Below are 26,966 nucleotides of genomic sequence, written 5' to 3'. Positions count from 1 at the left end.
GATGCGAGACCCCCTCACAGACAAGCTCTACAGGCCTGGCTGTAGCTTGTCTCCCTACCTCCATTGCTGTCCCCGCCTGATAATACATAAGGCTCACTCTTAAATCACAGAATAGTTTGGGTTGGAAGGGACCTTTAAAGGTCATCTAGTCCAACCCCCAAATCTTCACTGAAAGCCTAAAACTTAATGGATGTCACATAACTACTGGCCTTCCTGCTGGAAGATCAAGATTCACTCACCTTTAAGGAGGAAGGGGGTGCTAAGTCATAAGAACCATCAGCCAATTTCAGAACAGAATCACATACATCATAGCCTGCATCTTCAGGACAGGCAACTCTTATGTGTCAAAGCTCCTTAAGTTTAACGAGCATACAACATGCTCATGCCACTGCACGCTACACGTGAGGCAATAAATGGGATCCCTTGAAACATCGGAGGTTGAAACGATCTAAGAGTCTTTACTGAAACAAGGAAGTTTTGAGAGGCAAGAGGCTGTTTGTCTCAAACCATCAAACTTCTCAGCTGAACACAAACAGCCCAGGAAGACAGGACTACAACCGCGGAGCATGGCCACAGCCATTCCCCACACCTGATTCCACTTCTGGAAGAAACCTCTTACAGAGAGCTAGGACAGAGACACAGAAGAACCCCGACTTGCCGGCCGCTCCTTCTTCAGGAGAAAAACTGGGTTCTCTCTCCCCAAAAAAGACGCAAACATTCAATGGCTCCAAACCAAACTGCTGGTTTGTTACTAGTAGGTTACCAGACTGTAGCAGGCAACCCGGGTCAAGACAAGCCCCAGGAGACGCCTGACGAATTTAAAACTGCAGGAAGAGCGAGCGGCTGCACCCTCCCCCGCGCTGCTGCTCTCCGCCGCTCAGGGGGCAGCCGTAACCCGGCACGTAGGGGGACTCTCCCCTCGCAGACGGCAAAAAAAGCCCCCTTTTCCGGAGCGCGACGTTCCTGACGGCTTCTCCCCGTCCAAAGCCCGGTCCAGGCGGGAGCCCGCCCCGGCGGGGGGGGGGGGGGGGAAGACGACACCCACCACCAAAGCCACCTCGCGCCCCAAGCACGTCCACAACCACCGCCCCACGCGCGACGGAAGCGCTTATCCGCAGTGCGTCACGGACCCGCCACGCCGTAGCCAATCAGCGCCGGCGGTCCGCAAGTGAAGAGGGGCCGCAGGCCGTCACTTCCGGATGCCGGCACCCCTCTAGGAGTCGGTGCGGTTGTCATTCCCTGCGTCACGTGTTGTGGAGAGCAATGGCCGTCCGCGGCCCTCCTGTAGGCCACGTGATCCTGCCCCCGCGCGGCCGCTCTTGCTGTGCCGCAGCGGGACTCTATGGTTCAGGGCGCATAGGCGGGAGGCCGGCCGCGCGCCGGACCGCCAGCTCTCGCGAGAGCGGCCATGGAAGGCGGGGAGGAGGGGCCGGGAGCGGCGCTGCCGCCGGAGGGCGGGGCTGCGGCGGGAGGGGGAGGAAGTGTCATGGCGGCGGCGGGCTCAGGCGCGAGCTCCTCGGCGCGGGGCGGCGGCGGCTCTGCGGCGGCGTCGCGCTGGTTCTTCAGCCGTGAGCAGCTGGAGAACACGCCCTCGCGGCGCTGCGGCGTTGAGGCCGACAAGGAGCTCTCGTACCGGCAGCAGGCGGCCAACCTCATTCAAGATATGGGCCAGCGCCTCAACGTGTATCCGAACGGGGCCTGCGAGGTGGTGGGGCCGGGCGGGAGGGCGCCGCGGACCGGGCTGAGGGAAGCAACGGGCCGGGGCGCGCGGCGCCGTTACCCGCCGGCTGTGACGGGGCGGCGGGAGTGCCTTCTCCCCGCGTGCGGGAACCTTTCCCGGGACTCTTCCCGCTCCTCTGGCAGCTCTGCTGGGATGGAGCCGTGGTCCTGAGGCATAGAATGGGAGGAGGAGCCTCGTGAGGCCCCCGCTTCGCCGCCTTTGTCGGCTTGCGAGGGGGGCAGGGGTCGCGGGCAGCGCCCGCGGGGCGCGGCGGTGTCGCGGGGCCCCGACCTAGCCATTCCGCCGCCTTCCTCTCTATAGCTGCGGGTTCGGACGCTTTTGAAGTCGATCTTGGTTGCTTGCGGAGTCGCTTTCCCCGAAACGGGCATTTCCTCGTCAGCCATCCTTTAATTTGATTAAAAAAAAAAAAGGATCAGAGGAGGAGTAAAACCTCAAATCCCCTACTGAAATAGTTGAATTAGATAAAGCAAAAGCACTTGGGGCAGTATTTCGGTGTACGTCGCCCACTGAAGAGTTTTCATTCCGTAGGGGTGTTGTGGCTAGTCTGGTGTGAGGAATCCACATTGTCTGCGAAGCAGATGGGAAAGATACGTATTAATATCGGTTAGGTGCGAGCTAATACCAGTTAAGTTTTGAAGCGTCACGTCCTTAATTCATTTTTTGCTGAGGACGCTATGTTGAAAGCAATGGTTGATGTAGAAAGCGCATCACATTCAGTTCTTGTAAACAATTTTCTTAATATGTAGTGTTTCCTTAATTTAATCTTCCAGATCTCAGCTTACGATAAATACTGCAATTGTTTACATGCACAGGTTTTATATGCATCATTCCTTCACAAAATTTAATCGAAATGTAAGTATGATTTTCTATGCGTTAATAGTATGCCCATAACTTTGCCAGTCTGACTGAAGAGTGCTCTATTTCTTTGCTGGATTGTAAAGTTTGGCCTGTTTATAGGAATTCTAGCTTATCAGTCGTTTAGAAGCAATAATGTTATTTCTTTTCAACTTTGAATTATTTTAACTAGTGACATTTAGATTTTATCTTCTGCCATCAAAATAAAAAAACAGGCACTATCAGCAAACACATTTCAGATGTGTGAAGAAAGTATTTAGATGTTTTGAAGCTGGCTAGTGCTTATGTGCTGTAGCTTGAAAGGCTGGTAGTGTAGGATCACATGTTTTCCTGAATGAAGTCAGTGATAGTGGTAGCATGGTGTGTCTGACAGTTATAATATGGTTACATGTGTTTCCATATGGATTATGTATCTGTTCTTAAAAAACAGCATAAATTCATTTGACTAGTCTAGTCTTAAGCAGCTTGATGATAAGTGATATTAGACAAGAAAAATCTTTAAATATGATGAGAAAATGCTGGCTCTCATATTTCAACTAATGAACTGAGTATGCAGACTCTGAATACAGAGTATGTTATGAAGAACTGAATTCTTGTGTAAAAATACTCTCTGTAATTGAATGATTTTTCTAACAGGTATGGAGAGCCCAATCTGAAAATTTTAATCCTTTTTTGTGTCCAGTATTGCATGCAACAGTTAGAAAAAACAATAATATTCTAAGTATTTTTGTGTTTGTTTTTTTTTTAAAAGGGAAAAAAGTACTTTGTATCAATATTTTATACCAACTTTGCAAGAACAGTTAATAATGGTGGTGGTATATCACTAATTGGCAAGGATGAGTTTTCTCAACTCTTGGATTTTCATGAGAAAAGATTGAGACTGTGACAGATGTTATGGTCTAGACCAAGGTCTGCTCTGGTCTACCTAGGGATAGAATCTTGCAAACCTTGCACTGTCTGAAACCAGGGCAAGTACACAGTGGGTTACAGTGTTAGCCAACTCTTGTCTGGCATGAATTTGGTTATTGTTGGCTTAGAAAATGGACATCTTATTTGGTGTTTATTTGGCAAGAAATGCATATTAGTTTGTAGGTACGCTTCAGAAATGCATTTAATTATTTTTCTGCAAAATCTGAGGTAAATTCAAACTTGCAGCAAGCTTGTTAACAAAACTAGTGTTACGGGTCTTTATGCAATAAAAGCTGAAGCATTGAAGTACAACCTGAGCCAAGTGTGCGTAAGGCTGAAACACTTTGACAGGAAGAAATGTATAATGTAGGTTTTGTTTATGTAGTGATAGAGAGCTATGTATTGAATGGATATACATATAAATCAAAATGTACTTTCTTAAAACAGTTTTCTGGTTTTAAAGCAAGAATGGCACACATGAGAATCGAGTTCCAGCAGGCTTTGTGGTGGAATACCCTTTGAAAGCGTTTCTGTAATGTATCAGGTGAAGGCAGTAAAACAGTTGTTCTTTCTCCACTCCATGTACCTGCCCGTGTAGCAGTGACCTGTAGCCAGTGGAAGAGGAGCTGGTGAGGCATCTAAAGTTTTCTGTGACTGTGGACAGTTTGCAGACTTGATAAACTAGTCAGAGCTGCTTGGAATGGAGAGGTCACTCTGTGTAGAGCTGCTGTAGCCAGGGCTTGTGTTACATACATAGCCTGCTAGATTACCGTTTGTAGTGTCATCTGGTAATCCGGGATAGATTTAGGTAGCAAGAAGCTTTAGCTGCTGTGTTTGGGTTTTCAACGGACACTGGAAAATGCCGGTCACTTGGAACTGGAAGCACAGTAGTATTTGGATATATACTGCCTTTGTTATGAAAATTATGCCCTAAGTTATATTTATGAGTCTTAGAATTCATGAGTAAGCTATGTAAGGGCTAAATGCCATGGAAACTGCAACTATTACAGGAGCGGGAAAGTGTAAATTAATTCTCAGGTAATATTATTCAAATAAAAGTTAAAGGCAAGTGCACTGCCAAGTTAGCACTCGATAATACTGATTCCTCCTGAATTACTTTCTGTAGTTCTTAATGAGTGTAAGTCCAGACAGCAGCTTTGTGTGCGTACTGACGGGCAAATGCATTTTCTTACTTATTTTCCTATAGGGTAAAGGGGGTGGTTTCAAAGTGAATGTGAGTAACACCTAAAATACTCCCAAACCATCTGGCAGATTCTCTGTAGAGAAAGCAAAAGCCACAGACTGTAATAAATACTTAATACCAAATCTCCAGAGTACTTGGCAAGCTGAAAAATGTAATGATATTCATCCACTGCAAGAAGAAACTAACCCTTAGAAATTAAATAGTAAGGTACTGGCAATCTTGAAGCTGCAGTATGTGGAGTATATCTCTAATACTTCTTTGCTGTGTGCATGTAGTGATGTTTATCCATGGCGAGAAGGGATCTGGGGGATCTAGGCTGGGGCTAGAAAATCAGATGGCCATTAGTCAGAATGCCTTATGATCTCCAGCTGAAAATATGTAGCCTTTGTTTTCTTGCTTTATTGGTAGGTTAATGTTTTTAGTCAAGTAATAAACACTTGCATATTTATTATCATGTATAATTGCTGGGTTATACACATACACATGTATATCTTGCATATAAGTCACGTGCACTTAATTGTTAATAAACAGGTCTTCTAGTGGAAGCTCATTTACTGAATAGCTGTTGTCTTAATTCTTTTTTTTCTTCCATATAAGTTATTGCTAAACAATTTTACAGGTTTTCAAGATTTTGAGTCAACTGCAAATAGGGAACAGAATTCCCAACAGTATCTTCAATATGTAGAGCCACAGGGATGGCACGTGCCAGTTAATGTAGTCTTGGTTCATTTTGAATGTATTACATTTACTGCTCTAATGACCAAATATCCCTATTTTTGTGAAGTTACTGTGGGCTAGCAAGTCACTTTTGAATTGTTATGGATTAGCTATGAGGTACATAGGTTTAGGTGCAAAGAATGTATTGAAGTTTTGGTGTTGCAGTCAAAGCAGGTTAAGACCTTGCAAGGTTTCTGTGCTCCAGTAATGGGATAGAAACTTGCTTTACTAATTCTGGTAAGCAGAATTGGGTGCCCTGACTACTAATTTTCCCTAGCCATGCAAATGACACTTCAGGAACTATTATGAATCTACTCAGCAGTAGTACAAATTACTATTTCTGTGTTACTGTTGACGAGGGCATAGTAACGTTGGGTTGCTGAGTATAAAGTTAGTCAGTGCTAATGTCGGGGTGGGGAGGGAGCTTGCTGGCTCTTTATAGGACATAGTAGCCTGACTCTTATACCTTAAAATACCTTGAAAATTAAAATTCTTCTGGAAATACTGTTTCTGTAGGACTTGGTGTGTTTGATATTATTATATAGCAAAGACCTCTTTTAGAGGCTTATTCTTCAGTACACTGATTTGAAGAACAGAGAAGGGGGAAAAATCCTTGGTATGCAGGAAATGAGAGGTAAGGCATCCAAATGGTAGCTGCATTTTAAAATATAAGCCTTAGAAATGCCATGTGGAATACCAAACAACCAGTTGTAAATACACTTGATGATGTCAAGGTGCATTTTTTGTGTGGCAGACAGTGGAACTTAAAGTGCCTAAAGAGGGCTGCAGGAGGAATTTTTTTCCCTGACGTGCAAGGTAGGTGAGTTGTGTAGAGGGGTTTTTTTGTTTCCCATCCCTCTGTATTCCCTTCCTGTTCTTGTGCCCTGTCCAAATTGCAGTATTGAACAGTTGACTTTGCAGTTATGCAAAGTTTTTAAAACTTTCGTGATATGCACCAAGCTTTAGCAAAGCTGTTTTGGGCACTTTGTTCTGTTTTTAATCTTGCAATTTAACATATTTGCTGGTTTTATGTTCCTAGTTATAATAAAAAAAACACTTGCAACTCTTTGTGTTCACACTTGAAAAACCTCTGTCATAGACTGGAAACACTTAACGTCTTAAGGTAACTTGTATCAAGACTAAAAACGTACTAATGCTGGCATTAAAAGCGTGAGGGAGTTCTCAGAAAACTACATATATGCATACATATATACATACGTATATTCCAAATGCCTTCATTGTAGCAACTCTTTTTACAATATGTGTTGTCCTTTTTCACTTACGTGCTTGTACCACATTTACCAATAAAACTTGCTGTATAATGCTCTTGGACTGTCATAATAAGGCTCTTAACATTTTGGTTTTTCTATTTGAGTGTGACTTGGTTTCTGTGATTCTCAGCTAGTGCAAAAAGGGGGTTTAATTTCATAAAACATGCATGTTCTTCTGAAGATATATCTCAAAGTCTTGAAGAACATTTTGGGTGCATGGTAGATAACTTTAAATTATTTCATTTATGTCAAATGAAGATGTTTATATGCAGGAAGCTTACACCTTTGTCAAGTCTCGGTCTTTACTTTTGCTTTTTTGTTCTTCTTTGCTTTTTCTGCCATTTTTGAGAATTGGAAATGAATGAAAGTGTTTGAGTAACTTTGCCAGTTACACACTTAGGGTGTGTCATCTTCACTGAAGACTGTATGCATGCCAAGTCTGAAGTTTTACTAGGATGAAAGATTATTTTCCTGAATAAATACCAAGGGAGAAAAAAATACTGACCTACTATAAACTGGGAATGAGAACCCTAGCCCTGGACAAGACAAAGACCTGAAATTCTTTGTCCAGAAGCCAACACTTCTTTTTTTAAGGAAATAGGTAATTGGGGGGTACATAGATTTCTGATGAACCAGAGTTAAATGCCAGTTGATCGGTTTGGCTTAAGTCAGCCTCCAGAAACGTGTTTTATGTAAGGTCTTGGAGATCGGGAATTGTGTGGAGACTTCTTGACCAGAACTGATCCATTTCAGTAAATTAGAAGATACTGTGAAGTCCGCCTGATGAAAGTGATGCTTTTTTGGAATGAAGTAAAACTTCAGTGCAGTCAGACATAGAATAATAGTGAGTGAGAATTTGCTGCTGATTTAATCGTGTAGTTATTGGTGACTTGGTTTGAAGAATGTCTCTGTGAAACGTAAATATTTTCAGTCATGGTAATGGTTGGAAGCTGATTTTTCAGAAAGATAAATTGTGAAAATTCCATGTATGTGTAACTATACCCAGAAACTATGTAGAAAGAGACGTTGTGTTAGGATATATTTGAATTAAACTGTACAGAAAGCTAGAAAAACTGCAAGATCTGAATGCAGGTACTTGGGGATAAGTGTGTGATGCTTGGTGGGGTTGGTAAGGTTAGAGAGTGGGGGAGAACAGCAGGGAGCGATAGCTCATTGCTCGCAGCGCAGTTGCTTTTGTTCTTCTTCAGCCCAACAGCAAGGCACTGCTACATGTTACTGACTGAATATCTGTTTGGTTTGTTTTAAATATTAAAAAAAAGGGGGAAATTGTGTGATCCGGGGGCGGGGGGGGGGGTGGAAAGGATCTTCTACTTATCTTCCAGTAAAGCTTCTTCCAATCATCCCTTCTATTTCTGATTCTATACACTTCATGAGTTAACTTTCCTTCCGCAGTGATTTCCCTATGTTGAGTCTTAGTTTTCAGTCCGTGATGGTCAACCTTACTGCATCCTTTTTCCTGAGTTAAAAAAAGGATTGAACCGGTTCTAGTCTCTCCGGTGTCTGCATTAATACCTCCTCATTTCTGTCCAACGTCTTGTCAAACTTGTTTCTTCATAACTCTGTTGATTCTTAACCATTCCCAATTTCCTTTTTTCTCTGTCATTCATGTTTCTCTGGCTTCCTGGCCCTGTCTGCTAATCTGGCTTTTCCCAGAAGTTTAGGATTATGTCTGAGAATGTAATCCTTCCTCTTGGGTTGGCCCTGGTGTGGAAGGTGCTGGCCTCAGACACCTTCCTTAGTCACGCCTCCCCTAAATCACTAAAGGACACTGGCCTCCTATGGCTGAAACCACTATAAAAGAGACATTTGCCTTGGTTGTTGCATTACTGGGCTAGAGTGCAGTTTGTCTGCTCTGTAAATTTTCTTTATATGGCATGCGTATGTTGGGTTATACATGTGTGTGCTACTGTACATCTTCTGGCACTTTAAAGCTCTGGATACTCTAGCTTTCTGAACTCCAGAAAGTTTTTCTGTCGCATTTAGTGTTTAAAAGTTTATCTCCCAGCTTAAGTGAGACATATTTCAAGTAGGATGTCCCTAGCAAAGGGAATTTCTTCTGGAATTATAAATCATTACTTCAAGCAATGTGGATGGGAACTTCTCAAAAATCATCAGATGTCTTAAATGACACTGTTAATATGGCCTTGTTCAGCAACATCTGACTTCAGGTTTTTATTTCATTCATTTGTAAGGCTTAAGTTACAAGCTTCTTAAAAAGCAAGCAATTCTTTTGTCTCTGTTGTGGAAGAATTTGCTCCCTGTGACTTGTTTTGAGTGGTTTGGGTTTTTTTAGAACATTAGACTTCTTCATGGCACATTTCTATACATCAAAAGGTATCACCTTCCCAGGGTGTCAGTTTTCCTCAAGTCTGCCAACTTACAAGTTTTACTTAAGATCCAAATGGACATTTCAAAGTGATTTAAGGAGGCAAAAAGTACTTCCTCAATACATTTTAAAGCTCCTGAAATGTAATGAGTAATCACTTAAATGTTCAATTCTAATTAGTTTGTTGCAGTTTTTACTATATTGTGAATTTTTACACCAAGTGTCTTGTTTTGGCATAAAAAAGGTCTAAGTGCTAACGAAAAAATCCCCTCACTTTAGGGGGAACTATGGCTGCCATTGAGTTTATTCATTCTATGTCTACTTGGGCATTGAATGAGAAATCCAATACCTGCAGTGCTTGCACCATGCACTAACACTCAACAAGCAGGTGTTTCAGTCTCTGAATAAATGCTTTATACTGGCTTAATTTAAAAAATTTAATCTGCTGATGTCTACACAAAGATTTCTGCTGTCATTTTAATTCGTGTTTGACATGGCCAACATTGCATACGAAGAGGACCCTGATTCTTCAGAGTCACTTCTGGTTAGCCGTGTTCTGTATATAGATGCATCAGTCATTCTAGCTGATAACTAGGCATCAAAACCCTACTTCATAGCTAACTCCTAGGTGGTACTGAACTGCGAATGGGTGCTTTGCTGCAAGCTTATGACACCTGCAGTTTTTATTAAAATTTTTACCTTTAAATGTAACTTGTAGTCTTTACTAACATCTGATGTAACTGCTGTTTTGTGAATCCATGTGCTCTGTTCACCAGATACTGCTGGGTATATAGCAAAATTTCTTAAAAGTAAGCTTCTACTTTTACAAACTATGTTTATATAACAAGCTGTTTTCCTTAAAGTTCTCTGCAAAGTTTCTTGCTTTTTAGGAGAATCAAATGCTAGCAGAACTTGTGATCAGCTGTTTTGACTTCTACTGAAAAGATGGTGTAATGGCTCACTACTGCACACGAAACTGGATGAACTTTCTCATGAAGTATATTTAACTTGAAACAGCCTGTTCTAGTGTGACTAAATCTTCTGGACCAAATCTATTCTTTTTATGTTGAACTGGAGTTAGTTTAACCTCAGACATCTTACTCACAAATGCATTTATGTTATTCCTTCCCTGGGCTGCTGAGAGGATTACATCAGTTATAAAATAAAATGTGGCTAGTTATTTTTGTTGCCTTGAATGATTTCAGAACTGTTTTTAAGAAAGAAAAAAACAAAACGAAAACCAAAACAAACCCAACTTCTTCAACTTTTTCTAGTTACCAGTTTAGAATCTCCATAAAAATTAAAGTCCTACTTGTAAAATGTTAAAAAATACATATATGTTTTTCTTCTTCAGATAATATCTCCTACGGCGTTGTTTTTGGCTGCGAAAGTGGAAGAACAGCCACGGAAACTTGAACATGTTATTAAAGTAGCACATGCCTGTCTTCATCCGCAAGAGCCACAACTGGATACAAAAAGTGATGTAGGTGGAAGTCATGGTTTTAAAGATGATCAGATGACACTTCGTCTAATGATCTCTTACATTGTCTTGACTGGATTATTGCTGTCTGCAAACTAGAAAAAACTTTTGTTTTTTACAGCATTTAAGTCTTTTGTATTACTTTACATAACTTATTAAAGACTCAAATATTTGTGCTATGAAACTTGAAGAGCTTGTTCCATCTTGAATTTGCATTATTTTTAAGACTTCTACATGTATAGCAGAAGACTAGGCTGGACGTTAAATAAGAGGTTTTATGTGTGGTTCCGTAAGTTCCACAGTTTGCACAGAGAGGAGGTCAGGATGCTGAACTCCTGTTTTCCTCAGCCTGACCCTCACTGTGCACCGTTGTCTGCATTCTCTTTTCAGGGTTGCAATACAGTTGTCAGTTGCTGCCTCTGCTATACCTTGGTCGTCCTTACATTTGCCAAAGTTTGTACAGCTTCCACTTAACTTTAGTTCACATGTTCTTCCCTGAGATGAGTCTTCCTGAAACCAGACATGAGGAAGTGTGGTGGAAATGCACCAGAGCTGTTGTGCTTGAAGGTCAGGCTGAGCTAGTTATAACCCGCTGGACCTCAGCTGACGTGTAAAACTATTTGAGCACCTTTGCAGTGCTGCTGGTTCCTGGGATGACACACAATGTTTACATAGGTGTTTGAGCCCACAAGCTTAAGCTAGCTTAACACAGGCCAACTGAGTATCTCCAGCTGTATTTTAAAGTACTTGTAAAATGGATTATCTGCCTAGAGTTGATTTGCACTGGCAAATTACTTCGTAATTCCTATAGCACCCCCGTCTTCCCAAAAATGCTTTGCTGGAGTAGATTATATGAGATCCAGACTAAGTAAATCTTACTGTGAAAGATGGTTAGGCTGGTGTAACTGAATTTGCAGTAACACATACTGGTAGATGAAAGTATTAGCACAATGAAGTGTTCAGAGTTGTCAGTGTCAGCTGACTTGGGTAGTGGTCTTAACTTGTGTTGCTAGTACGAGTATCCAAATAGGAAGCATATGATTAAAATTTTGAGACGATAGCTACATCTTGACCTGTTTGCTTATTTGTTTCAGGCATATCTTCAGCAAGCCCAAGAGCTGGTTATACTTGAAACAATAATGCTTCAAACTTTAGGTATGTCTTTCTAAATATCTCCTGTGCAGCCAACTTTCCATGAAGAAGTAATGGGACCCAAGTAACTGGATTTTTGATGAGCTGTTGGTACACTGGAATTTTACTATTTTTATATGCAAGTCTGACCCGAGAATTTAGTTTCATATCAGGAGTTCTGTTGTGTTTATTTTAGAGAGAAAAAAGGTGTATCTATAATTGCAAAATAGGTGTTTCTGACAGTTTGGTGGGATAGAAATGTGTATCCTTCCAAATACGTTTTACTCCAGAGTAGTAACTATGTTGATATTTCTTTATATAAGGCACCATGTTACACTGGTTTACCTGTGTATGTGTTCTGAAGCAATTGGGAAGAGCTTTATACCAAGTGCTCTTCCCCATTTTGCCTTTCAGTAGAAGAACGTTATGTAATGGAATGGGGTTACTACCTCTCAACATCACAAGTCATAGTGTAACCACTTAAGGGATTCAAAATTTGAAATTGAATGTTCAGATAAAAAACTCTTTTGACTTTAAAGTAACATAGAGACAGCTGCAGGTAGCAGGCCTGAAAACACTGACTTACTCAGACATTCTTAAATAGCACTTTGAACATGTTAAAAAAAAAAAAAAGCTAACAGTAGTGACCTAATTCTTAAAATAGCTTCATAAAGGTTTCTTAAGTCACTAACCTACAAATTGACTTAATTTGTAGTTTCACAGATGCAACATGTTTAAGTCCCAGAAATCAATGAATAAAGTGTGTGTGCATGCAGATGTATTTCAGTGTGTCTGTAATATAGCTTTTACTGACTTAATGTACTAGAGATTACAGTTATGTTCAACTTTAAAAATACAGTCACTTCCCAGGTTTTATATATAAATGTGAGACTTGAGATTACCGAAGGAATGTTTTACTAATTGATCTTGAAGTGGCTATTCCACTTACCCTTCAAAAGTATGAAAAGGTGTGGAATAAAAGGCAGTTAAATAGTATTACTTGACTTGCAGTGCAAAGGTTCAGCAAGCATTTTAGGTCTGTGGGGAAACAAAAGGGGTTTGTTTTTTTTATTTTACAGATGCAAATGTGTAATTCTAAAATATATTCATAACCCTTCAGGTTTTGAGATTACCATTGAACATCCGCACACAGATGTTGTGAAATGCACGCAGTTAGTGAGAGGTCAGTGACTTTTAACCGCTTCTGTAAGTCCTTTTTTACCTTTCCAGTAAAATTTGAAGGTGATGTTATTTGTCTAATATGATCTTCACTAACTGTTATCCAAAGAGTTTGTTTAAAGATAATTACTAAAAGCTTGATCTTAACCTTTAGAGTTTGATAGAGAGTCCAGTTCTGTCCTTCATCATTTTTTTGCTTTTTCACTAGCTTTGATTTTAATAATGTCTGTTCCATGTTTGCTCAAATGACAGAAGCAGTTAGTAGTTGAAAACTGTGTAGCCAGCTACTTAGTATTGTTCTGGGTTGATTATTTTCACTCATACTAAGTGAAGTTTGGTCTGCATGTTGGTTGATGGCTAGTGCTAGCTTTCTGTCTTAGCATATTTTTTCAGGTAATGAACTGAAGAGAGTGCATAGCAGGTCTGCTATCACATGCAAATACTTCAAGATGTGACTAAATTGTTTTTCTGGAACAGGGTGTACTTACTTATTTTGGATGGTAGCACAAAACCCCAAACCTTTTGTTAAACAATTGTATCCTCTAACTTGTATGCAGCTCATTAATGTGATTCTGGCTAGAAACCTGTTTTGTTCTTTAAATATTTTTTGTTGAATTTTGGCACACCTTCTTTAATGCTTAAATTTATTTCCTTTGCAGCTTTAAAAAAAGAAAAAAATCCTCTCATAAGATGGAGGATGAAAAAATTAGGAATCGGTTGTAAAAGCACCGAAAACAAGCTTTTCAGTTTAATTATGTTCCTTAATTAAGTATTTGGAAATTACTAGACCACAGTTGTTAGTCTTAACAGTAGCTGTTTTTTGCAGTGAAAAATGCAAAGTGCCTCAAAGTTTTGGGGGTTTTTTTTCCTCTATAAAATGTAGGAAAGTTAGATACAACTTCATCATGTTAAGTAGATCTGTTTTATGGTAACTCTAGAATTAAAGTTGTTCTTTGAAGGAAAAGTATCATTTAAAGTAGCTTCCTGGTGTTGTGTCTTCAGAGTTGGATTCTGAGGAGGACTGGTGCTGGAACTTATTTGCACGTAAAGCAGTTTTATTGCTATTCTTGCTGTAAGATAATAATTCTTTACTTTCTGTCCAGATTCGGTTGTGGCTCAGTGCATTATTCTAATTGTACCTAAAGTCTCAGTAGTTTGCATCAGCAGCTCTGTAGGGTTTTGCTTCAGATTTTCTTAGCTGTTGGTCAGTATAAATGTGAGCACATATTTCACTGTTTTGTGTGAGCCCCTGCTCTTCTGCTCGGTGTTTGGGGCTGTGGGGAGGGGCAGCAGTGTAGCTGTGTCAGGATTTCCATGTTTGCAAGTGTATTTGACTTGAGCCTACATGAAGAAAGTCATACTGGTACACAAACTTAACTTCTTTTGTCAAGGGTAGATACCACTCTAAGGCAATTCAGTTTTTCCTTTGTTTTGTATGCTACTTTTGTGTACTGATAAAATTCATGAAGTTGAAAGTACATGCGAATTTTTAAATTTGACATTTTAAAGCTAGTATTTAATGTCAGCACAGTTTAACAAAATACTCAGAATTCTAAAATTATACCAAGTCTTGAAATCTGAAGACTCCAGTGACGGCTGAAAAATCCATGTACCTGGTGCAAAGTGGTATGTAATACATCTGGTACAAACCTGCTTACTGGAGTAGGTGTGCTCCTTAGTATGCGTGTACGCAAATGTTATTCTTGTCAGCATATGCCCTTCCTAGGGGTGGTATAGGCTGTGAACACAAGACTAGAGTACCTCATATTAAAAAAAAAAAAAATCCATAAATTAAAAACATTGAGCATGAAATCTGTAGTCATGCATGCAAGTCAAGCAGTTAGAGAATAATTGCCATGGAACATTAGTCTTATGTATTGAGTGAACAAAGAGATGGGCTTGGGCTTGTGGGCACAGTGATATATCTTCAAAGATGCAGTGGTATGAATTTAGTTCTTTATCTCTTAACATTTATTTATTGGACAGTGTGGTTTTTTAATGTGAATAGGGGCAATGCTCAGATATCAAGCCTAAGACTTGTGTTAAGCCTTTAGCTCTAAAGGGATCAACTGAGAAGTTAAAGAAATGCAAGGTTGCTTCATCCAGTTCTGGTAACATGTCTTCTTGGACAAAGAGCACTATTTCAGAAGACAGTGATACCTTTTTTATTAAAGGTGATTAACTTATCCAAGACTTATAATTAAAACTTCCAACTGTATGTTTGGGGAGAGAAGGAAGGGAGGAATAAAACATGGCTGACTATTTAAGTACCAAAAGAGAGGCAAAGTTAGCTGAGGTATGCAAATGTACTTAAGGTTTTGGCTTAGCATGTGTGCACTGCATTGTCATGTGGTGAGAAGATGCCCTTTTGCTGGCTAAACTTAAATAGCTAAGAGGATGTCTGATTCTCTGTATCACTTTTTGTTGTCTTGCATCCAGGGTAATGTGCTTTCTGCTGTCACTGTTACCTGTATTAATCTGTAAGCTACCCCCTTTAAAATCAAAAGGGGGGGAGGGGGAGGTTCTGTTGATGATGCTCAAAAGATTCAGCCAAGTACTTTGTCAGAAGACTGTCTAGTCTCGTATGGCATACCAGAATCAATTGCTGGAAGCTGAAGATGATCTAATAAGTGGGAATTGGTGCAAATAAACATAATTGCTTCAACACACTACTAAAGAAAAAGTTGAATTCTTAATCTCTTAAGATTGAAAGCCTTTCTGAAGGCAGTATTAGACAACACAGATCATTGTAGATAAGGGGTGACTGGATGTATACATAATGACTCAAGATGTTCAGACATAAGGTGTCTATTTATTCCTTCTGGTTTTCAAAGATTCATGGGTTGATGAAATTGTTTCATCTTTACAGTTTGGTCAGTATAGTAGACGAGGAAAATGGTGTGGGCTCAGTCTTTTTTCTGCACCATTCTTCCTCAGTGTCAAGAGACTGAGAAGAGGAGACAGGACCATCATTCCTTAGGATCCCACAGGTCCTCTAAGGAATCTGAAGGCACTGGATCTGTGAAGACCTGCAGCAAGCTTCAGTGCCCATTCCAAGGATGCTCCAGTACTGGAGAGAGAAGAAAAGAGAAAAGAAAAAAGGAGGGGGGTGGGGGGGAACAAAACAACCAACCAATAGAAAGCCAACAACAAAACACCAAAAATTTTTCTGGTGTCAAACTACATTACTGGCTTGAATGCTAGTTGAATGATCAGCAGTGAAACTGCCCTAGTGCTGAGACCATGACATGGTCCTCTTAGCTCTGGTGCAGTATCAGTCTGTTCCCAGCCTGCTTCTGGTGGAACTTGAAGGGGAGGAATCTGTATCCTCATCTCCATCTTGGGAAGTCTTCAGTCATTCTTTTTTCTGTGTTGGTACACAACCTTGTTTTGGAACAGAAGATTGGATCCCAAGGATTTCTAGGATTGTTCTTGCCACTCCGCAGGTTATCAGGTATCTTGAACACCCATGATCCTTACTAATCTTCTGTGGAAATTGCACTGTCAAATTCTTCAAACATACCATAGTATCTGTGTGCATGGGTGCCATTGGTTAAACCAGGCTGATAAAGACAAGGTCAGCAGAAGAGGAGATGAAAATCAATCAGCTTTTTCAGAGGGTATCCTCATGAGAAAAATTTAAATCTTAGTATACTAAATGGTGTGGAAAGATCTTAAACACTAGCTGCACTCCAGCACTGTTATGTGTGTCCTTTACATTCTGAACTTTCACCTCAGGCTTTTACAGACCTATTCCCAAGGTTTAAATAGTAAAGTAAAGCCACCAGGACTGCTCAGACCTGAATGCCTACACCATGGCCTCCTCAGCCCTTTCCAGATAAAACAGGCATACAGCAACATACCTCCATTCAGAGCCTGTGGCTTTTTTCCTTTTGCCCAGAAGGACTTCAGCAAGCTTTCTCTCTTCTGGTGTTGACTGGCTTATCTGCAGTCTCCTCTTTCCGGGGAATGCTTACCTATATTGTCAGGGTCCAAGGCATAGCCAGCTACCACCCTCCTAAGGGTGGCAATCATGTTTTCATGATTATCTCAAGATCCAAGATAACCTAGTGTTGAAGAAAAGGCTCAGATATCTTGGAATTGCAACCGGTTGAATTGTGTGGCTATGCCCAATAAAAAGCATTTTGTTTTCTAGTTGGGAATTTCTTGGAGACAGTAGTCTTTTGGAAGGTGTGTCAGACAGCAAGTCCTGTTTCAAACTCTTGATTACTCCTGTGGTAATCCCCTGCCTTATGGTTGCTTCTGCAGCAGTGAGACAGGGTGGGTGTTTTAAATCACTCACAAATGATAAAATATAAAAGCGGTTATTAATTGCTGTGTCATAGTCATCAGCCTTGCAACTTGAGAGTTGTAACAGCTCTGCTGGCTTGTTTTAGCCTCTGCTTCAGGATTATTTTAATTTGGAAATGCACTGTCCACTACTATAAAGGAAATAACACACTGAAACATAGGAACCAAAATTCGTTAGCTTTAATTTTAGTGATGGATTCTACTAAACCAAAGCTGTCCTAAATGTAAGAGACGAGTTTGGGACGGATGTTTTCAATTGTGCGTTACCATAGGCTTTAGCTGTGAGCTGAATTTCTTGCGTGTTTTGTCGATGATTCAACTTATTTACAGGTAAATAAACAGTATCATACTGCTTGTAGTACAGATAAGGTATTTAGCACATTAATTTTTGATTGAGGCTAAAATGTGTGTTTCAAGATGTGATTCTTTTCTTCCAGGTATGTGTTTTGATTTACTCAACTTTCAAGCTGATGTTAAATAGAAGTTTTCTGGCATCTGCTTTTTTCCCTTGTTCAAAAGGGACATTTCAGTGAGAGTAGAGATGCTTCTTGGTCCAATCCCTTAATTCAAACATGTTGTAACTTTACAGAATATAGAAATCATTGAAGATCCTTTAAACATTACTTTGAAAAATGAAGAGCAAGGCATCAATTTCAGTCTTATTCAATCATTCTGTATTTTTGTTTGTTTTATGATAGTCTCATTTTACCTCTTTCTGGTAATACTGCCTTACATTTTGTTGAAGAGAGGGAGAGGAAGAGTTTGAACTCCATGGTTTTCTGGCATGCAATTAGCATTATAGTTTGCAAAATAAATATTATAGTGTAACACTGTCACATTGTCCAGTCACCTTTTGATTATTATGGATTAATAGAATTTGTGTGTAGGAATGGATCCTGTTACCTTGCCACTTCCACATTCTCAGATTATGGCACTGCCCGGTTGTGTAGCATAGAGACAAATCTGATTTGTACTCCTTGGCAATCATTAGAAGTAGAGTTAAATCACATATTTAATGTGCTTTTTAAAATTAAATTTTAAAAGCCCTTTCAGTCTTTCTCAAACTTTGTGGAAAGATTATTATTAAAATAAAAGTTTAACAATATTCCCTTTGACATAAAATTCAACCATACGCTTTCTGCAGGTAGCACTGATTTCAAGTGATAGTGTCAAAGTAAGAATTCAATGAAGGCTGCATTCAATCTTCAGTTAAAACCATTGTGCCCAGCTATTCCATTATATGCATGTTACAGTAAGTTCTCTTACTTGAGTGAGAAGCGTTGGGGGTTTCACTGGTAGGGGTCAGTGCTAGATGGCTGTAACAGCCTAAATTGTTAGTTTCCATTTCTGGCACGTTGCAGTCTTGCGTGGGGTTTTTCCTGACTGTAACTACAATGAAGCTGTTGATTTTCTATCGAAGCTTTGCTATAGGTTTAACAAATGTGGAGCAAAATGTTATGAGTACGGTGCTTTGGATTAGAGGGAGCAGAAAACTTGTTTCACTTTTTTACCATCTAGCTTGGGAGCTTGCGGTGGTGTAGGGCTTTGGGAGAGAGGTACGGCTGGTTTGGGGGAGGTGGTGGGCAGGGGCGGGGATGTTCTCCAGCTGTCCTGCCATGCTCCTCTCCAGGAGCAGACCTTGCACTGTGCTACGAATTTGCTTTTACTGACTGCCTTACTGCAGTCCCGGGTTACTTACTAGGGGTTGTCTGTAAATGAGGGAGGGGAAGCAGGTATTCCTAGGAGAGAGCGCACTCACATGTGAGGCGTTTGCGGGGTAGATAAGCAAAAGGAAGCTGTCCTGTGGGTTGCACGGCGGGAGGGTCAATGAATGGAATGACTGGTCCATCTCCATTACTGAATATAATGGACTCTTCTGTATCTTGGAAAAGATTATTTTAAAGGGTAGCTAGCTAAATGCAGATCAGTTCTGTGGAAATAACCAAGTGGTGCTTTTTTGATAGTAAAACTGTTTTAATTTTGGAATGAACCTGACAAGCTAGTGCAGATACTTAATCTCTCTGTTTTTCTTTTCTTACAGCAAGCAAGGATTTGGCACAGACATCCTATTTCATGGCTACCAACAGGTTGTTATCCTGAACCTCTTTGTTGCACTGTTGTAGCACACTATAGCTTCCTTTACTGCAGGGCCCCCTACATGTGTCTTACCCTTGTTGCAGCAGGAGACTGGGCCATCTACAGTGGTGGTACCTTCCTGTTTGCAGTGCGGTGTATTGTACAAGGGCCTGATGGCACAAAGGGGTTAAATGCACAATGAGAAGTGTAGTGGTGCTTTCTGATGACATTTTCTCGATTGTGAGTGCATAAGTCTAAAATTGGTAGCCTGAATAGCAGCTAAAGATTACAAAGAGCTAAACTTAACCTAGAAATTCGAGCATCTTGGTAAGTACAAAATTATTTTTAGTTTACACTTGTAGTTAATGGCAGTTTTCTCTTAACTTTAAATATATTGATCCAGTCTTAACTTATAAAACTGTAGTGGGCCTAAGATCTTTCCAACTAGCTGATTTTTTCCTTTCGCATAGACTAGTAGTTGTCCAATGTTCTTCCTTTTAGAAATAGCTCTTTAATCTTAATGTAGAGTTTTAAAACTTAAGTACTTACATTAAATTTAAAGTTCTAGGATTCCAAATGGGGATTGTGTATACCTAGCCTGTTGTAGAAAGATGGAATTTGAGACGAGACTTCAGTCTTGATTTCTCGATGACTTCAATCTGCTTCTTGTAAAACAACTTTGAGATTTATTTAAGAGGATAACATTACGTGTAGATAGTTTTTAAGCAGTATCTGCTGGTTATTAGAACCCTTCCAAAGAAATATTTCTTGGTGGTTCCTTGATGGGCAAAGTTCTATACTTGAAACAACTCTTAAGAAAAGCTGTGATAAAGAAGAGAAACTGAACCATTGTGTTTGTGCTGTGCCAGCTGGAAGCAGAAGGAGAGTTCACAAATATCGCAAATACAGGCCAAGCGAGAGCTAAGCCCACAAGTAATTCACGTGGCCTCTTGCAGAGCTGTTGGGTACCTTCTAGTTGTCTCATTCAGAGACTGCATAATCAGCTACATGCCTTTTACTGTAAAATTCTAATTGATCATATTATACTTCTTCCTTTTTATTACTTAAGTACAGTAGAATAACTGGTAAATTTATTTACTGTTCATCACACTTTTTATAGCAAAAGCAAATTAAACTTTTCTACCAGATAACTGCCCTGCCCTTTGTCTTCTTAAGGCAGTAAGGTATCTAACAAACTTAATCAGAATAATGTACCATGAACTGATGTTTAACTGCTGTTGCTTGAAAGGCTATCTTATTCTGTATGTTAATGGTTGATTCGTTTGGGTTTTCTGTTTTACATGGTTGATTTCCTTTGGTTCCACATTACGAAATCTGTGCAACAGTCTTCACCTTACTACATTCTGTCTTCAGTACAAGCCTACAGTGATAGCATGTGTGTGCATTCACTTGGCCTGCAAGTGGTCCAACTGGGAGATTCCAGTATCAACTGATGGAAAACACTGGTGGGAATATGTAGATCCTTCAGTTACTCTAGAATTACTGGATGGTAAGTAATACTGCCTTTTCACAGCTCAAAATTCGAGGGCTTATTAATGTAAAAATGGGAGCATAGTGTAGTAAGGGCATAGCTTTAAGCCTAAAATAAGTCTCACGGACTTCACATACCGGATCCCCAGGTGAGAGAAAGGTATAGGAGAGGGGAGAACCTCAGAAGACCAACTTAGTTTTGAGACCCTTTTCATTTCATCCTGTGGGCTGGGGCATCCACATGCCTTTTGTAGGTGCAAACCTTGCTTTTAAGTGCTTTCCAGAACCACGAAAGAGATGGAGATCTACCAGTGCAAATCCATGCACTCCTGATCATTCTGTGTGCATCACTGGTCCAAGTTTATGGCTTCACCCAGACAGCTGTTCTTAAGGCTATACATAAAATTGCTGTAACTTATGAAGGTAGTTCCATGTTAACAATTGGGTATCGCTTATGATACTTTAAACTCCTGTAAAACATATTTTTTCTTGTTAGATGGCTTCTTCCCAGAAGATAGCATTTATAGTATAGTATACCTGGAAGTTTACTCTCTTTTGAAATAGTACTTACTACAGTGGAGTCTGAACTTAGGGCCTACATACACTGCTCTAGTGGAGGTGATAGCTTCTGGGGCTTTCAGATTGAGATACTGGACTTTGCTGTTCGTTCCAGAGTGAAACATTTGTTTCAGAGTAGTGGTGGAGGCCTTCAGGCTTGGTATGGCCCAGCACAGCTCCCCGTGGCCTGCTTGACTCCTCTGCTGAGCCTTTGTTTCTTAATGGCAGTTTTTTGGGGTTTTTTTTGAAATTGGAGACTTGAGTAGATGTCCTGTGAAGCACAGAACTAGAGTGAGCTTGAAATTGCAAGTTCAAGTGTCTCTGTCTTAGTAGGCTTCTTGAAGATGTATCTGTAGTTTCAAACACCACCCTGCCTGCCTTCTCATCTGGCTTTTGGTTTTGCGTGTTTGGTAAGCGTGCATCATTTTGCGTTTTAAAATCCCACAAGATGTGTGCTGTGAGCCCACGGTGAACACTGCTTGATTCTTCAAGCATTCATGGGACCAGTGCGTGCAATAGGCTCGGGCAGACCAAAGTGCTGAGGCAGTTTTGCGCTTTGGAGCAGCGTAGTTTAAAACTTGCTTGTTGGAGTTCTGGAGAAGCCAGTTCTTCCAGACCTGCAGGAGATCTACTTTTGCATTCAAATTCTGACTGTACCTAATTATTTTCAGCTTGTGAGTAAAATTTAATTTCAGTGGAAAGTATTTTTTTTTTGCAGCTGACAAGCACGGAGACCTGCACTTCCTAGTGGACATAGTAACTGCAAGGATCTTTGGTTTTCAAACACAGCCAGCTACTTGCCTTGAACACAAATTAATCAAAAACTATTGCTTAAAACAGGGTGCTTCAAAGGCTTATATTTTGTTCAGAGCTGTTGTTCCTGAAGTTCAGTGGAATGATTGAAACAGTCACTTAGAAATTTACACTTTAAAGGAAACTTCATACAGGAAATGCCCAAGCTCAATGGCAAGTATCTTATTTTTAGGAGCTACTGTTTTTGCAGATCTCTCTAGAAGTTTTTGGTGTAAGATATCCAGATTCTGCAGGAGTGAAAATAAAATCTTAAACTCAAACCTGTTTTTCAGAATGTACGTAGTGGTCAGAGGTCTGTCATAGTGAAATACTGTAGGTTTTTTTGTTCAACACTTGTCTAACAACATTCTATATTAAATATATATTCAAACCATGTGCAGCCTGTGGTAACTACTGCAAAAGCTGTATACTGTTAGTCTCGAAGAATGCTTGAAGTTTAACCTGCTTATTACAGAATCAGATGTAAGAAATGGCTTTGGTTTTTTTTCTACCCAGAGCTAACTCATGAGTTTCTGCAGATACTGGAGAAAACGCCTAGCAGGCTCAAGAGAATTAGAAATTGGCAGGTAAGAAATTTTCCTCTAACAGTGTCTAGAAAAAAGAGGTAGACTAGGAGAATTCTGAACCAAGGGAAAAAGTGTAGTTACATCTTATTTGCCTTTTATTCCTGCAGCTGGGTTGGGAGGGGGTAAAACCTTGAGTCAGCTCCTATCCTCACCTTTGAGCTAAATTAGGACGTACTGTACGAGTCGTCTAAGCTGTGTATTTTCTCACTTTCCTTTTTGCTTAGGCTAATCAGGCTGCTAAGAAACCTAAAGGTGATGGACAGGTATCCGAGAACTCGCTTCTTGGTTCATCTTTGGTCCAGAATTCCATTTTGGTGGATACAGTTACTGGTGTAGCTGCAAACACAAGTTTCCAAAAACCATCAACATCATTTCCTGCACCAGTACCACTGACCTCAGGAAGTATTTCTGTTCCAGACAGTCATGCACCTGAAAATTTGGCAATACTTGCTACAGGAATGCCAAGTACCTCATACAGTTTGGCATCACACCAGGAATGGCCTCAACATCAAGAACAAACAAGGACAGAACAAATATACTCCCAAAAACAGGAGGCGTTACCTGCTAGCCAGTACAATATGAACTTCCAACCAGGGACGTCTGTACAGTTGCACTCTGGAGTGCATCACAGACCTGACAAACTTGCTGAGCATTCTACTGTCAAGCAAGAATATTCTCATAAGTCAGGAAATAAACACCACGGACAAGTTGCTGCTCCTGTAATAATTCCTCAGAAAATGTCTTTGGATAAATACAGAGAGAAGCGCAAACTAGAAACCCTTGAACTGGATGTGAGAGAACACTACATAGCAACCCCCGGTGAACAGCAGCATAAAAAACACATGCAGCCCCAGACAGCCAGCAGTTCTTCTGTTACGTCTCCTATTAAGATGAAAATTCCTATTGCAAACGCAGAGAAGCCTGAAAAACACCTGTCTGATAAGAAGGAAAAGGGTGGCTCACTCAAACTCCGCATACCAATCCCACCCACAGAAAAGGGTGCCAGTAAGGAGGAGCTGAAAATGAAAATTAAAGTTTCTTCTTCAGAAAGGCATAGCTCATCGGACGAGGGCAGTGGAAAAAGTAAACACTCGAGTCCCCACGTTAGCAAAGAGCATAAGGAAAAACACAAAGAACATTCTTTAAATCGCCACCACGGCATTGGCCATAAGCACTCCCATCCACACGGTGGTGGTGGCAGTAGCGGCGGCAGTAAGCATAGCACTGACGGAGTTATACCCACTGTTTTGAGGAGTCCTGTTGGCCTGAGTAGTGATGGCAATTCCTCTAGTTCCGGCTCTTCAAGAAAGAAGTTGCACAGCAACGATGCTTCTCACAACCACCACTCCAAAATGAGCAAAAGTTCCAAAAGTTCAGGTAGTTCATCTAGTTCTTCCTCTGTTAAGCAGTATGTATCCTCTCACAACTCTGTTTTTAACCTTCCCTTACCCCCTCCTCCCCCTGTCACATACCAGGTGGGCTACGGACATCTCAGCACCCTCGTGAAACTGGACAAGAAACCAGTGGAGAACGGTCCTGATGCCCATCACCAGTACAGTACAAACAGCCAGCATATGGACTACAAAGACACATTCGACATGCTGGATTCGCTGTTAAGTGCCCAAGGAATGAACACATAGTCAACTCTTAGGTTGCTTTTCTTTACGTTTTTTAATTTAAGAATTGGTAGAATGGAAAACTTCCTAAGCTAGCAGTAGCAACACCAGCCGTTGCTGCCGCGGTTTCAGTATATGTAAGTGCTGCTTTATCCTTCCCTCTGAAAAGAAGAGGTATAGTAAACAAGTCTTTATCTCCACATACGATAGTGTTATAAATACTGTAATAGCATGGAAGGTGCAAAAATCTCAGTATTTCTACAACTGCAGCTAAGAACCGTAGAATGAACGTCAGCTTTTAGGTGTATAGGATGCCTCGGGCATTGGTTATTTATAATTTTGAATACTGCAGACACAACTTTTTGTTGCATAGTTTTTGAATGAGTGTCATTTGTTTTCTTGTGTATTTATACTGTATGTATGATTTGCATGTTTCAAAGATAAAGGGATTAAAAACAGTATACTGACAACTGTTTACAAGAAGGTGGAGAAAAATGTACATACATTTTTGTATGTTTAGATATACCATAAATACTCAGGATTGGAGCTGCTTGTAAGTATAACAAAATACACATAACTTTATTTTATCTTGCCAGAGTCCCATCAGTTATCCAAACAACGATGGCACTTTGTCTCGTTTATCTTTAAACTGTAGGCCTTATTGGAAGCCGCTCAAAAGGGACACTTCGCTAGAGAAGGTATCCTGTACCGTGTAGGGTCATCGCCGGACAGTATTACCAGAGAGGCAGGAAATCGGGTAGGCCTCTGCTCGCTCGTTATGGCCAGACCTTTGGAAATGTCCCTAGTTTTCTGAAGGAAAAAGGAATTAAAATAAAAGTTTACATAATCTTTTCATGTGAAGTGCATTTAAATGTTTATTGGCTTGATGCAGTAAAATAGACACAGAGCTATTAATGGTTATGTAGATTAATGTGACTTAACTGCAATTCATAGCTGTCATTGTGGAAAAATCATCTTTTTTTAAAAAAAGTCATAATTTAGTTTAATAGTAAACAGGGGTCACTGTTTCCATTACCATTTCAGAATAATAACCCATGTTCTGAAATCCAAAAAGTGTACTTGTGTGTGATGCCATATTTCTTTTGCAGGTGAATGCAGTCTTCACAGTAAATAAGAATAAAACTATTGATATCCCAACTTTATATTCCAACAATAAAACAGTTATCATTGATTCTATGCATTGTACTTGTCATTAGTTACCAAATTGAAAGACACTTGTTCTGTTTTTTTCAGCTCTGTGGGGGCTAAAAAAAAAACCACTAAAAAAAACAGTCTCACAGTTAGTTGAACCACTAGCATCCATTTTACCTGCCTGCCAGTGTCAGCGTGGGGGATTGTGTGCTCTTCCCGGGGTGTTTTGCTCATCGGAAGAAGTGACAGGTGTGAATGTTCTCGTGTTCTCAAAGCCAATACTACAGCTCGGTCGCCTGGATAAGTGAACTGACTTTCTGGGTGGTTCTTCAAAACTATTCACACGCTCTGAAGTACCTCAACATGAACTCAGTATTACAGTAGCAACAGCCAGTTTGCAGTGACTTCTTTTAACTTGGAAGAGAACGTGATGTGAAGTAAACTTTTGCGAAGCCACCTCGTTCCCTCAGTGCTTGAGTGATTCTGTGAGCCTCGGGCATTAAGCCTGAAGCATATCCCCTCCAGTTACGTTACCCACCTGTGCTTTAAATGATAAAACTGTCCAATAGCTACCCGGTTGGTAGTTGCTGTATGTTGTAACTACAGGTATACCAATTACTATGTAATACTCTGTTTCCAGTAATGCAAACGCTTGTAATTACTTGAATAAGTTTTATTTGAACTAGTTACATTTTTTACACTTAAGGAATATTTAAATGGGAACCTGATCGCATTTTCTGCTAAATCTAAGCTTAAGTCTTGGCCCGTGTACAAAATCCAAAGCGGTCTTATCCCTACAGACTTGGTTATTTTTCTACATTCTGAATGTAACTCTTGTTACATACTTCTGCATTCTTGAATATTTTCTATCCTTTTATAGTCTGTTTCTTTTCCATCTCAGCGCTGCTCGTGGGTCTGATTTTTAACAAATGTAATCTACGTTTATATACTATCCTAAACTATAGCATGGGCAGATGAAATGGCAGTAAACTGTCTTAAGTTTTCTTTGAAGCACTACAGTACTTTCTTTTTCAGTCTGTTTAAACAGTTGTGCCATGAAATGCATCTTATACAGCCACTCTGGATAAGCAATATATTGTACTGTAAATACAGCAATTGATGTCATAACCTGGAGTTAAAATGTCTGGATGGTAACTAGTGCCTGTCTAATATAAATAGGAAAAGAGCATAGGTCTTCATCCTAAGGTGCTGTTTCAAAAGAAATATTTCCTATTTTGATTCCGGGAAATGGTGAAATACTGTGGACAAAATGTTGCTATGCTGCATTGAGATCCAAACAGTGATTTTTGGTTGCTTTGTAAAGGATGTCCATAAAACTCATTGTTTTTGGTGTAATTGTAAATACGGGAAACTGTATGTGTCTTTGTGTCTGAAACTGAATTCAACGTGGTGTGACAGTAGGGGCTGAGAGAGGGGGAGAGGATACGCAGCACGATGCCACTAGCTTTCCCTGACTGAAGCCCACCGCATGTTAGTGGACTGCGTGAATTGCAGCCTGGCTGAGGTATGGGAAAGGAATGAAAATTAA

At 40.4% G+C, this 26,966-nt stretch overlaps 1 protein-coding gene across 1 annotated transcript; it reads left to right on the top strand.

Moving 5' to 3' along the window:
* Positions 1-1,434: 1,434 nt before the first annotated feature.
* CCNT2 (cyclin T2) lies at positions 1,435-24,189 on the top strand (the record flags this gene model as incomplete). The annotated part of the gene is made up of 10 exons (XM_082001828.1): positions 1,435-1,683; positions 2,512-2,593; positions 10,399-10,527; positions 11,619-11,679; positions 12,776-12,838; positions 19,187-19,232; positions 20,568-20,731; positions 22,579-22,649; positions 22,874-24,026; positions 24,125-24,189. The coding sequence occupies exons 1-10, from the start codon at positions 1,487-1,489 to the stop codon at positions 24,187-24,189; spliced, it is 2,031 nt and encodes a 676-aa protein (XP_081857954.1). The 5' UTR covers positions 1,435-1,486.
* Positions 24,190-26,966: the final 2,777 nt, after the last annotated feature.

Source organism: Phaethon aethereus (assembly GCF_964289735.1).
Source record: "Phaethon aethereus genome assembly, chromosome: 6".
NCBI lineage: Eukaryota > Metazoa > Chordata > Aves > Phaethontiformes > Phaethontidae > Phaethon > Phaethon aethereus.
This window is presented reverse-complemented; position numbering and strand designations above follow the sequence as displayed.